The 14,485-nt window shown below is 36.7% G+C and overlaps 2 protein-coding genes across 5 annotated transcripts in view; one reads left to right on the top strand and one right to left on the bottom strand.

Moving 5' to 3' along the window:
* LOC110441718 overlaps window positions 1-1,113 on the top strand; it is a 42,962-nt gene extending 41,849 nt beyond the window's left edge. For all 3 annotated transcript variants that reach the window (XM_021484941.1, XM_021484940.1, XM_021484939.1), the window contains one exon: window positions 285-1,113. In XM_021484941.1, coding sequence (XP_021340616.1) covers window positions 285-425 — 141 coding nt within the window. In that variant the 3' untranslated portion in view covers window positions 426-1,113. The remainder of the gene's footprint in view (window positions 1-284) is intronic.
* A 2,368-nt stretch (window positions 1,114-3,481) lies between these two features.
* LOC110441715 (zinc finger ZZ-type and EF-hand domain-containing protein 1-like) overlaps window positions 3,482-14,485 on the bottom strand; it is a 92,091-nt gene continuing 81,087 nt past the window's right edge. For both annotated transcript variants that reach the window (XM_021484935.1, XM_021484936.1), the window contains exons 69-74: window positions 11,702-12,017; window positions 10,184-10,337; window positions 9,558-9,674; window positions 9,169-9,331; window positions 8,939-9,010; window positions 3,482-4,595 (exon numbers count right to left, since the gene is read on the bottom strand). In XM_021484935.1, coding sequence (XP_021340610.1) covers window positions 4,410-4,595; window positions 8,939-9,010; window positions 9,169-9,331; window positions 9,558-9,674; window positions 10,184-10,337; window positions 11,702-12,017 — 1,008 coding nt within the window. In that variant the 3' untranslated portion in view covers window positions 3,482-4,409. The remainder of the gene's footprint in view (window positions 4,596-8,938; window positions 9,011-9,168; window positions 9,332-9,557; window positions 9,675-10,183; window positions 10,338-11,701; window positions 12,018-14,485) is intronic.

Genomic DNA, 14,485 nt, shown 5'->3' with positions numbered 1-14,485 from the left:
ATTGTATTTCCAGTGTTATGTCTATATACAGACACAAGCTAGGTGACCAGGTGTTTTATTGTATTACCAGTGTTATGTCTATATACAGACACAAGGTGACCAGGTGTTTTATTGTATTTCCAGTGTAATGGGTATATACACACACAAGGTGACCAGGTGTTTTATTGTATTTCCAGTGTTATGTCTATATACAGACACAAGGTGACAAGGTTTTTTTTTATTGTATTTTCAGTGTCAGACCTATATTCAGACACAAAGTTACCAGGTGTTTATTATATTTTCAGTGTCAGACCTATATACAGACACAAGGTGACCAGGTGTTCAACAGAATTATTGAAAAACTTCTCAGTCCAACCCAGGTGTGTCAGCTGGCTGGAGTCTGCTCAATAAAACCACCGACCCACCCCAACATGTCCAGTCGCTAGGTCCATCAATCCATCAACAGATATCATCAAGCATGGATCAACACCTTCTGGATACGTGGACTTAATCACGTAGACACTGATCAGACATAATTCATAATGGAGAATGTTTTCTATATACATGATTAATTAGATTTAATATCGTAAATGAAGAGAGCTTGTCAAAACATTCTTTGACAATTACCTGTATGAAAACAAAGGGTCTGGCTTTGAAAAATATCTATACTAAAGCAAAGAATATTAGAGAGCTTGTATAGGCTGTGTCTGTTGTCTGATTCTGATTGTACTCAAGATCTGTACAATAAAATATCCTGAAATGAAATGAGAATATAACTTTGCAAATAGTTCCTTTTTACACACAAACATCACACACAAAAATAATTTGTGCACAATGAATATAATTTCTACGTAAACTTCTTGATAATCTGTCTCACTGTTAGTTTAAGAATTTACAGTACATTTGGTTGATAAATATATAAGTATTTACTCTGTTAGTATCTATCCTTTGTTTACCTTTATTGTATAATGGAACCTTGTCAGCCTGCAGTAAGGGCAGACAATTCAGTACCAGTTATGAGATTCTGAAACATACCTTAACACACCTACATTAAGTACAATACATCTTAAAATTTATTCTGTAATTCTTGTGTAATGACCTTGCACAATTATATTTTTTCCATTAAAAAATGATTTCACAATGAAAATTGGCATTATTTTCATTTTGTTTGCTTATTTGAATGAATTGAGTAGTAAGCTATGTACAAACACCAAGTACCATGTAAAACAAAGTGTTTCTGAGACAATGATCACTATTTTTTGTCCTTGACGGAGGTCATTTGCTTCCATAAATAGTTCAATGCCTAACGTTTAACAAATATTAGCTGATGGTGTGTCCTACACTGGGTGATCTGAGTGAAGAGACTTTGAACAGGTCAAGTTGTTAGGAATGCTATGACCACGCTGCCTAAGGTAACTCTGTTGTAGATATTGGTGTGTACAACATAAGTCAATCATATATCAAGTTCAGTTTATTGTACACACATATAAATACATATTTATGTACAAGGATGAAGTTACAGCATGTTTTATACAAATGTAAATAATACACAATGTGTATAGATTTTTTATGAAACACAATGTTTTCGTATAACTAACAATGTGTGCATTCAATATACAATGCTTTTACATTTATGTTACATATCTATATATAATAGGCAAAACTCAATATACAGTGTATGAGGGAATATCAAATGATTCACACTACCACAACAGATGACACCGCATCAGTTCCCCCGTCATATCAATACAATGTTCTTTGAGTGGCATAGTGTGGTGAGTGCTACTCTGGTTAGCTAGCAACACAACACAGCGCTTTTTACTCAGTGTTATGAGTCATTAGCTCTAGCTTAACACCTTAGATATTGTAACACTATTTGGAAAATAGATACTTTATAAATACTAAAAAAATCTGCAGAAATATCAGTTTACAACTGTAATGTAGCTTGAAACAGCACAGATCTCACACAATTCAAGTTCAAATGAAAGATCAACAAAACTGCAAATCTATTGTGACAAACTGTAATATGATTTCAGAGTTCTTGAGATAAGAATTGTATCTTTCTGAGCAGGTTTTCAACCATATCTGTAGAAGGTTAGTCATTCAATGAATAGTTTGATCATGATTCTTTTGTACTCCTGTTCATAACTGCTTGTTTCTGCTGTAAGACACAAAACCAGCCTCCTTCCTTTGCTAACACGAAGTTACAGTAAACAAGAGGCCCATGGGCCTTAATGGTCACCTGACATCCGATTCAAATTAGGACTGTCATCCAGGGGCCAATTCATACTTTTTCGACGGTCCGAGTGACCTTGCTGCACCGTCCATTAATTTTTCCTTGTGAAATAACTTCCATAAATATGAACCGATTTTGATGAAACTTTGTATGCAGCTTTGTATCAATGAGATCTTGGATGAGTTTGAATACCGGATCAATTTGACCATAACTTACATAGTTATTCCCCTTGGTAATTCTATTATTGTTGGACCCTGTGAACACGATAACTGAAATAAATGGGTGTGACTCCAATTTTGACCGAAGGGGTCTGTTTTGAACAAACTTGGTAACAGTATGTCTTCTGTTCTTGGTTAAAAGATTTATTAAATAAGGCACAAAATTTTAATAGCACCTTGTTAATAGCAAAAATGCGTCATAAATGAAAAAAAAGGTGTACCACATGAATTTACATTTATTCTTGTGTAATGTCAATCAACATCACAGGGACAAATATTGATATAATGACAAAGGGCAATAACTCTGCAAGTTACTGTCAAATAATTATTTGACAAAGTTTCATTGAACTCCGTCAACATTTATTCAAGTTATCGTGTTTACAAGGTCCAATAATAATATTATTACAAAGAGCAATAACTCGGTAAGTTACTGTCAAATAATTCCCAGTTTCGAACTCATCCGAGATCTAAATTATATAAGGCTACATACAGATTTTCATCAAACTTGGTTGATATTTACTCAAGTTATCGTGAACACAAGGTCCAATACAAAATAGTGTAATAATATTATTACGAAGGGCAATAACTCTGTAAGTAACTGTCGAATAATTCCCATTTTCCAACTCATCCGAGATCTTATTGATATAAGGCCGTATACAAAGTTTCATCAAACTTGGTGGATAATTACTAAAGTTATCATGTTTACAAGGTCCAATAATAATATTATTACAAAGGGCAATAACTCTGTAAGTTACTGTCAAATAATTCCTATTTTCGAACTCGTCCGAGATCTTATTGATATATGGCTGCATACAAAGTTTAATCAAACTGGGTAAACATTTGCTCAGGTTATTGTGTTCACAAGGTCCAATAATAATATTATTACAAAGGGCAATAACTCTGTAAGTTACTGTTGAATAATTCCCATTTTCAAACTTGTCCGAGATCTTTTTGATATATGGCTGCATACAAAGTTTCATCAAACTCCGTTAACATTTACTCAAGTTATCGTTTTCACAAGGAAAAGTTAACGCACGACGCACGACGACGGACAAAAGGCTATCACAATAGGTTACCATGACCTATGGTTAGGTTACCATGACCTATGGTCAGGTAACCTAAAAACATTAATATGCTTTTAGATTATGTTTCAAATTCTACATGGACCTATTCGACCACAAAGCTGCAGCCTTCAGAACAATAGGATGGTACAAGTAAGCTGTGGTATTGTTTACCCTAGTCTAGTGGTATTATTTATACCAGTGGTATTATTTACACTAGTCTAGTGGTATTAGTTACACCAGTGGTATTATTTACACTAGTCTAGTTGTATTAGTTACACCAGTGGTATTATTTACACTAGTCTAGTGGTATTAGTTATACCAGTGGTATTATTTACACAATTGGTATTAGTTATACCAGTGGTATGATTTACACTAGTCTAGTGGTATTATTTACACCATTGTGTTATTTACACCATTGGTATTAGCTATACCAGTGAAATTATATATACCATAGGTATTAGCTATACCAGTGGTATTATATATACCATTGGTATTAGCTACATGCCATATCTTATTGAACAGATTGGATAGCCTAGTATCTGATGAATCTTTCATTGTCTGTCACATATGAACTGAACCTTATAAATTCAAGATAAAACCTGTAAACGGAGTCACACACATTGTTTCTGTCACCATGGTCTAAACAATTCTTTTAAATAATATTGTGTGCCATGTTACATAAAATACAATTCTTAGTGACGTACATGTATTAGATGTATGTACAAATATATCACAACAAATGACCTATAAGGTCATATGACTGTAAACTATAATCACAATATCACGTATCACAGAACACATTACCACAGCAGATCACAGTCTCCGCGGATTTTGGAGGCATTGTTTTGTAAGTAAGCTACAATGTTCAACATCATCTCCCTGCAGACAATTATTGCGTAGGTTGGTTGACGACTATAAATCCACATCCTGGTTGTCTCCCTTTACTCTGTTGACCATCGATGTGTTGGTTGTTGCTACATTTGATGGGGTCACTGCTGTTGTTGTCGTCGTCTTCTTCTTCTTCATCACTGTCACCAGTTCCACGGCCAAGTTATTGTACCGAATCATACAACTCACAGCAGCTACATTCATTATCCCCTAAAAACATTAAAAAAGATCAGAGGTGAGGAAAGCATATGTATATCACAGTGACCTTGTTATAAAAGGATACATACTGGTTGTCCTATATGTCTCTACAGACAGTTTGGTTGCCTGAAGACAGATGGAAAATTTGATTATGAACCTCTTGTTTTATATAGTGCGAAACAATTGTTAAAATGCTATTTATAAACTTTCATATTTCTTTTGAAAGTTGTTTAACGGAAAAGTGGTGTTCCCAAAAAAATTTGAGGAGGAGTACAAACTGATTCAATAAGTAGAGTCTGATGTGGTTTATCTGCTCTGTAAGGAAAACATGGAGAACATCAAACTACACAGGAGATAGAGGAGAGATGCCTGTGTATCATGTAGACATAGAGGAGAGATGCCTGTGCATCATGCAGACAAAGAGAAGAGATGCCTGTGTATCATGTAGACATAGAGGAGAGAGGCCTGTGTATCATGTAGACATAGAGAAGAGATGCCTGTGTATCATGTGGACATAGAGGAGAGATGCCTGTGCATCATGTAGACATAGAGGAGAGATGCGTGTGTATCATGTAGACATAGAGGAGAGATACCTGTGTATCATGTAGACAAAGAGTAGAGATGCCTGTGTATCATGTAGTCATAGAGGAGAGATGCCTGTGTATCATGTAGACAAAGAGAATATATGCCTGTGTATCATGTAGACATAGCGGAGAGATGCCTGTGTATCATGTAGACATAGAGGAGAGATGCCTGTGTATCTTGTAGACATAGAGGAGAGATGCCTGTGTATCATGTAGACATTTGAAAAGAGGATATCAGGATGGGTGGCCAAATGAGAAAGCAAAAGTGATGAAGCCGAGGTTGTTGAAAGGTGAACAAACATTTCTGAAGAAGTGATAAATCTACCTAGCAAACACCAAACGCTAGTCAGATGCTGTGAAGAGTGCGAGGGAAATACAAGGTGATATCTGCAAGTTGATATCTTAAACCTGGGCTGAATGTTAGGACATTGATATACTGAATGTTAGGGACACTGATACTGTAGAAGATATACTGAATGTAAGGGACACTGATGCTGTAGAAGATATACTGAATGTAAGGGACACTGATGTTGTAGAAGATATACTGAATGTAAGGGACACTGATATTGTTGAAGATATACAGTTGTGGGATCGCACAACGTTACACGATGTGCGGTGTGCGCACGATGTGTGTACGGTTTGTGAATGATGTGTGCACGATGTGCGAACGATAAAACTGTGGGCGATCAAATCTTGCGCACATTTGTGTGCACGATGGACGAACGTTGTGCGATAACAATCGTCGTTGGTGTAAATTGAGGAATGCCTTAACAATATATACGGTTTCGTGTTTAAACATATAAACCTTGATTTTTACGTATGTTGCTATATTCTACCTACACCTATATACTTAACTTTCTATCTATATTTTCTTAAATTTAGAAATTGTGTTTTTGGTATTTTTTAAACGACCTTAATCGACACATGTGAAATCACAACACAGTCCCGTATACAGGTAAACATAACCACTAGCCGTCTACATGTACCTGGACGGTAGTTTTCCCCCGCCCGGGGCGCTTACGTATTTCGTCGGGTAGGTCCAGGGGTGTGAAAACACAGGTGAAGGGGAGCTATAGGCAAACCGAATGCAAATAACAAATACTAAACGTCCAGCTGTGTTTTCATTACGGTCATACGGTATCGCATATCAGCTCTATGTGTCAGGTACAGGCCAGGTCAAACCCCGGTAACTCATCAAATTGTTAATTACATATTCTGTTACCTTGGCGCGAAACCCATTCTTGACAGTCTAACGGTCACTGTAATGCTGTGTTACACGCATTGTACAACTGTACATAATCTTCATTACTGTGATGAGATATTACAATAATACATACAGTTTTCATTATTGCATACGAGCTTTCCGTATTTTTTTCATTCCGTAATATTGATCTACAAATTGTACCCAATCGCACAGTTGTGCGGAGAGAAGCGCACAACGGGGCGAACGATTGTTAAATCGCACAGTTGTGCGCACCATGTGTGGACGATGTGCGGACGGTGTGTGAACGATGTATGCACGGTGTGCGCACGCTATTTTTGGTGCGTTGTGCAGTCACACAACTGAACTGAATGTAAAGGACATTGATGCTGTAGAAGATATACTGAATGTAAGGGACACTGATATTGTAGAAGATATACTGAATGTAAGGGACACTGATGCTGTAGAAGATATACTGAATGTAAGGGACACTGATGCTGTAGAAGATATACTGAATGTAAGGGACACTGATGCTGTAGAAGATATACTGAATGTAAGGGACACTGATGTTGTAGAAGATATACTGAATGTAAGGGACACTGATGCTGTAGAAGATATACTGAATGTAAGGGACACTGATGTTGTAGAAGATATACTGAATGTAAGGGACACTGATGCTGTAGAAGATATACTGAATGTAAGGGACACTGATGCTGTAGAAGATATACTGAATGTAAGGGACACTGATGTTGTAGAAGATATACTGAATGTAAGGGACACTGATGCTGTAGAAGATATACTGAATGTAAGGGACACTGATGCTGTAGAAGATATACTGAATGTAAGGGACACTGATGTTGTAGAAGATATACTGAATGTAAGGGACACTGATGCTGTAGAAGATATACTGAATGTAAGGGACACTGATGTTGTAGAAGATATACTGAATGTAAGGGACACTGATGCTGTAGAAGATATACTGAATGTAAGGGACACTGATGTTGTAGAAGATATACTGAATGTAAGGGACACTGATGCTGTAGAAGATATACTGAATGTAAGGGACACTGATGTTGTAGAAGATATACTGAATGTAAGGGACACTGATGCTGTAGAAGATATACTGAATGTAAGGGACACTGATGCTGTAGAAGATATACTGAATGTAAGGGACACTGATGCTGTAGAAGATATACTGAATGTAAGGGACACTGATGCTGTAGAAGATATACTGAATGTAAGGGACACTGATGCTGTAGAAGATATACTGAATGTAAGGGACACTGATGCTGTAGAAGATATACTGAATGTAAGGGACACTGATGCTGTAGAAGATATACTGAATGTAAGGGACACTGATGCTGTAGAAGATATACTGAATGTAAGGGACACTGATGCTGTAGAAGATATACTGAATGTAAGGGACACTGATGCTGTAGAAGATATACTGAATGTAAGGGACACAGATGCTGTAGAAGATATACTGAATGTAAGGGACACTGATGTTGTAGAAGATATACTGAATGTAAGGGACACTGATGCTGTAGAAGATATACTGAATGTAAGGGACACTGATGTTGTAGAAGATATACTGAATGTAAGGGACACTGATGCTGTAGAAGATATACTGAATGTAAGGGACACTGATGCTGTAGAAGATATACTGAATGTAAGGGACACTGATGCTGTAGAAGATATACTGAATGTAAGGGACACTGATGCTGTAGAAGATATACTGAATGTAAGGGACACTGATGTTGTAGAAGATATACTGAATGTAAAGGACACTGATGTTGTAGAAGATATACTGAATGTAAAGGACACTGATGTTGTAGAAGATATACTGAATGTAAAGGACACTGATGCTGTAGAAGATATACTGAATACATGTAAAGGGAAATTACAGTCACTATTTTCACCTGATTTTCATGTGTTTTTTCATTTTAACTTTGAAGCACTCCATGACAACAAGCTATTAGTCAAATATCACTATCCTAGGCCTTTTGCGTATTCAGTGGAAGTCATTTGAGCATTTTATTAAATTTGATTCCTATGATTTTAAATATATTTCTTTTCATAGGCTTTGAGGCACTCAGTACCAGTAATCTTCAGGCAAAGTGTGACTCTAGACCCTTCAGGGATTCAGGATATGTAACTTGACCACTTTAACCTTGACTATATGAATAGCTAGCTTTGTCCAACCATCATTACTTGTTACCTATTGGTTCTACAGAAAAAGTCATTTGATTTGTACATGTATCAACTTTGACTCACGTGACCTTGAATATTGGTCAACATCTTTACTTTTTGCAAACTTGTAGCACTCCATGTCTGATAGCTACTGGTCAAATATCATCACTCTAGACATTTTTGTTTTTCACTGCAAGTCAATTGAGTTTTTTTGCCATTTTTTGTTGAATACTCTACCAGAAAAAAATCGTAAATTCTGATTTACCATACAATCATTTCAAAGTTTTTTAATATTATATAAACATTGACTTGACACATGGTTGAGATTGTGTAGATGTTTGAATGCCCCCCCCCCCCCATATGTCCACCATCATTATTACCTGTCGTATCACCTTCCGGATCTCGTCAATATCCTGTATGGCAAGCAAGTACTCTGTCACCATGTCCCATTCCTGCAGCAGAAAATTGTCCTATACAGTTCTTTCTCGTAGTTCAAAACTTTAAATTATAAAGCGGAAATTTTCTGTCAGGATATTTCAAGTCATCAATATGTTGAAACTCAAATGTTTGGATATATAAATGAAATATTGGAGAATAATCTTTGACTCACCATGGCTAGGGACTCCACTTGGAGGAAGAGTTCTGTGAGGGCCCTGACAACAGGGGGCAGCACTATGTTACTATCCACTTCCTGTTTGGTCATTTGATTGTACAAATGCCATAGAGCTTTTAGCAGGCTGAGGTCAAGGGTCAACTTGGAGCTGCTTGCAGTTCTACAGAAAAGAATTAATACTGCCAGGAACAAGAATGTTTTTTGATGTAACTTTTCTGTACCAGGAAAGACATATCTTTTGATTTACTCAGAGAGAAACAAAACAGACAGAAGATTTACTTTTGGAATTGAAAAAAAATCTATTTTCAAAATGTACAATATTTGTGACTACAAAGTCTCACAAAATTAATATGTGATAAGCAGTGGTCATCTTCATACTAACTAACCTGTGTTGAGTCCCGACAATCTTCAGCAGGAGCTGGATAGCTTTTAGTCGCTGACAGCCAGTCTGTTTGGTGGCCACATATACCAGGATCTGCCAAAGGTCACGTAGAGGGAGGGCTCTGTAACATAGACCAACAGAGGGGAGGTCAATAGGTGAAGGGGAGACTTCTTAACTGAGTCCCCTTAGTCTAAAAATGCTTCAGATCAAATTTAGCCGAAGTCCACTCAGCTGTTTTGGACTGGTAATGTTTAAAGGAAAAGTTAATGCTGTGCAACATAAGGTCACAGGGTAAGCTAGCTAGAAATGATAAGAACCTAGTTGTGTTATCTAAGCATAGGTTACAAATTGGGCACATACAGTATATTTGACCAGAGTTCCAAATCATAAGCAGGAGGTTGGCTGTCTGGATGAGCAGTGTTAATGCCCCTCTGGCCTGATGTTAAAATGGTATGTACACCAGACGTCATTTCTTGACACAGAGACTAGTGTATATTGGATCTGTGAGGTATGAGCTGTAAAGGTTTCACCTCATTAACATAAACCCTTTTGTAAAATGACTTTAAAAATGGTGAGTGTCTTAAGGACTTTCAAAGAAGAATGTGTAATAAAGGTTAAATAAATACTTACAATGCTAAATTAGTAGAAAGAACTCGGTTCAGAATGGCATATCCAGTTTCAAAGCTGTCTCGAGTGCCAGCAGTCACAGTGAACTTGTATCCCCACACTGGCACTTGCACCAGAACATCCCTGCTGCTCTTGAATGAGTAATACAGGGTGTCACCTGTGGGGAAAATAGAGGCCAGCACATCAGAAAAGTAGACACAAGTCTGTATATTCACGACTCAGGTATATACCTGTATATATAAATATTCACGACTCTGGTATATACCTGTATATATACATCTTCACGACTCGGGTGTATACCTGTATATATACATATTCACGACTCGGGATTATACCTGTATATATACATATTCACGAATCGGGTATATACCTGTATATATAAATATTCACGACTCGGGTATATACCTGTATATATACATATTCACGACTCGGGTATATCCCTGTGTATATACATATTCACGACTCGGGTATATACCTATATATATATACATATTCAAGACTTGGATAAATACCTGTATATATCCATATTCACGACTCGGGTATATACCTGTATTTACCCGTATATATACATATTCATGACTCGTGTATATATATATGTATATATACATATTCACGACTCGGGATTATACCTGTATATATCCATATTCACGACTCGGGATTATACCTGTATATATCCATATTCACGAATCGGGTATATACCTGTATATATAAATATTCACGACTCTGGTATATACCTGTATATATACATCTTCACGACTCGGGTGTATACCTGTATATATACATATTCACGACTCGGGTGTATACTAGCTACATATTCATGACTCGGGTATATACCTGTATATATATATATTCATGACTCGGGTATATACCTGTATATATACATATTCACGACTCGGGTATATACCTGTATATATACATATTTATGACTCGGGTATATTGTGTATTCCTGTTTATATATAAATAAAACAAAACACGAAGACTAGCATAATTGGTTAGCGCTTTCGCCCATCTTGGGGCTCTTCAGGTGATTTAAATTTATTTGTGACGTCATAAATGGAGTACACATACTTAAGACGTCAAAAATAATGATGTCATAAACAAAGTACACATAATATGGACGTCTAGAAATTGCGACGTCTTAAAAAGATTACATAAATGTACCTGCATTAAATGCGTCAATGAAATATATGGGAAAAGAAACGGAGCATATTACAAATGCTCAAATGAATACATTGTTCAATAGTAAAGTTAACAACATCTGATAGTAAAAATGAATTTCAAAGCACAATACTTAGTTCATCCGAACATATTAAACATACAGAATATACATATTCATGACTCGGGTATATACCTGTATGTATATATTTAGGACCCGGGTATATACCTGTATATATATATGACTAGTATTGTAACACCATTAAATAAGTGTATATAAAAGACTCTAGTATTGTAACACTTATAAATGCATGTATTTACAATGCAGCTGACATCCAGATCTTTAGATTTCTAGTATTAAATTACCTGGAATTCTGAAGTTGGACCAGGTAGGAGTGGCAGGGCCGGTGTACTCATGTTTGTTTATATCCATAGTGGAGGAGGAGGAGAATACCACGACATCATCTGTGTCACGCACTGCACACTTGCTGTCAAATGTCACTTGGAGGTAAGATGCCCCTGGTAACTGGATTGTCTTTTTGACATCTGGGATGTGTCGACAGTTGTGATCCGACTCGTGGGTGATGGACGACAGAGTGACCTCCTCCATAAACTGTCCCGCTGTACTGGCAATAGGCACCAGACTGTCCGTCTGACAGTTACGTATCACCTTCTCCACTACCTGGCAACATTTAATGATTTAGTTTTACAATATTTAGGAGTTATAAGGACAGTCTCTTAAAATGACCAGAGTGTTACAGCAATCATGTATGGAGGAAGAATGAGAGCCTCACTGTCATACATTTATAGAAAAGTCTACTTCTGTAGGAGAGTTGGTGGCTCAATAATTAGATGTGAAGACCTACATATGTAGTGGTTATGTTGTCACCCTCCCGTACTACACAGTAAGACAGCAATCACACTGTGGGCTCCCCTCTCTAATCCATACTCTACACCCTGATGTCCTCTACCTCAGCTACAGATTTAATGGCTATTCTACATGCTTGACACTCCTCCCAGCTACAGATTTAATGGCTGTTCTACATGCTTGACACTCCTCCCAGCTACAGATTTAATGGCTATTCTACATGCTAGAACTCCTTCCAGTACAGATTTAATGGCTATTCTACATGCTTGACACTCCTCCCAGTTACAGATTTAATGGCTGTTCTACATGCTGGACACTCCTTCCAGTACAGATTTAATGGCTATTCTAGATCTACATGCTTGACACTCCTCCCAGTTACAGATTCAATGGCTATTCTACATGCTTGACACTCCTCCCAGCTACAGATTCAATGGCTATTCTACATGCTGGACACTCCTTCCAGTACAGATTTAATGGCTTTCTACATGTAACAGGGTGTACTCATTGCACTAAGTCACACAGTGTCCACGTGTTGTCTATCCCGTACTCGTGTCATAACCTGAACGTGGAGTGTTGTGAGAGAGTGAACTGCACGAGTATTTACATACTCACGCCACCCCGTGTGTCCTATATGTACGCGCACGTCACCACCCTGATTCACTTCACACTATGCTGCCGAGCAGGACGGACAGTGTATATCCTTCCCAGGTCCCTGGTAAGTCTCATAATATATTTTACTCAGTGTTTATTCATGTAATGATATAACAATACCTGTGATAATATATATGTAGTCATGTCCATCGTATTCGTAAAGTGAAAGTAACTGTATATGTATATTGTAACTGAGTCTTAGTTTCGTATCTTTTTGTTAACAGGTTTCTTTGGAGAGAATAAATACAAGAGACCTTGAAAAGTCGTTAAAGTTGTTCTTACCCAGCCTTTGGGGCTAAGAGGGTTACATACATGCTGGACACTCCTCCCAGCTACAGATTTTATGGCTATTCTACATGCTGGACACTCCTACTAGCTACAGATTTAATGGCTATTCTACATTCCGGACACTCCTCCCAGCTACAGTTTTATTGTTTATTGTCAGTTCTAACTGATCAAGCTCCGCAAACTGCAGACCTGTTATTTTCATTTCAGTAAATTTTATTGAAAAATCAAAAGGATTGGACAACAGGCTATGCCTATATAAGTCCTCTCCTAGCCAGAATTACAAACAAATATAAACTATATATAGAAAGAAATAGAAAGAAATGGTACATGAAATAGTTACAGAAATAGTGATGCAAGGGGAGTAACTCCCATAGAAGTTTTAGTTAAATAAATATATATATGCCTCATTTATTTAGACCAAGGATCCCCCAGTGTTGGGCAGCAAGAGATCCATAAGCTACTAGGGATTCTGACCATACAAAGTCCTTAGCCATACACTGGCTTTGGTCATTCACCCCAGCAGACCTTGGATCCTCGCCATGCAACACTAGGAGATTTTTGATAATACAATGTACATATTTTGTATATAGTTAATTATTTTCAGCAGAAGTCATCATTTTTTCATCATCATCCAACCACCTACATTCATCAATTTATTTTATCAATTTATAAAGTAAGAATTATATTAATTTTTTTTTTTTTTTTTTTTGTAGAAAGACTTGTAAGCAAGATGAATTTTATTATTCACAGTACAGAAACAACTAATGGTGGTTAAGGAATCTCTTTGTATCAGTGATAAAGACTGATACCTTTTCAAGTATAGAAGCATTTATATCATCACTACATTGTGAACAACCATTGAGAAAGACATTTATATTATTATGCATATGATTATCATTCGGTAAAGAGTTCATCAGAACATGTCTTTGGTTATTAAAATTTTGACATTCAAAAAAGTAATGGTAGGGGGTTTCTTGATCCTGTCTGCAATCACAAGTAGGTGATCCAGACAAGTGATCATTATAAAGGTCAAAGTTCAAATTACTGGCCTTATTTCGTAGTTGGCATAAAATAATATTAATTTTTCTGCATCCTGAATATTTAAATATGAGGGTTACATCATTATGGGGTTTGTTAAGGTTTTTTAGGTGTTTTTTAAACTGAGATAGGGATTGGGAGTTAGTAATAGTAGAGTCCAGCTGATTATATTTGTTGAGAGTGGCAGGAAAGTAACTGTTAAAATAATTATCTGTTCGACAGAGAGGCGGATTAAAAATTCTATTTCCCCTTAACTCATATCTTGTACTTGTAATATCATTAATAAATGGATCTATAATATTTAA

Source organism: Mizuhopecten yessoensis, unplaced genomic scaffold (genome assembly GCF_002113885.1).
Source record: "Mizuhopecten yessoensis strain PY_sf001 unplaced genomic scaffold, ASM211388v2 scaffold716105, whole genome shotgun sequence".
Taxonomy (NCBI): Eukaryota; Metazoa; Mollusca; class Bivalvia; order Pectinida; family Pectinidae; genus Mizuhopecten; species Mizuhopecten yessoensis.
This window is presented reverse-complemented; position numbering and strand designations above follow the sequence as displayed.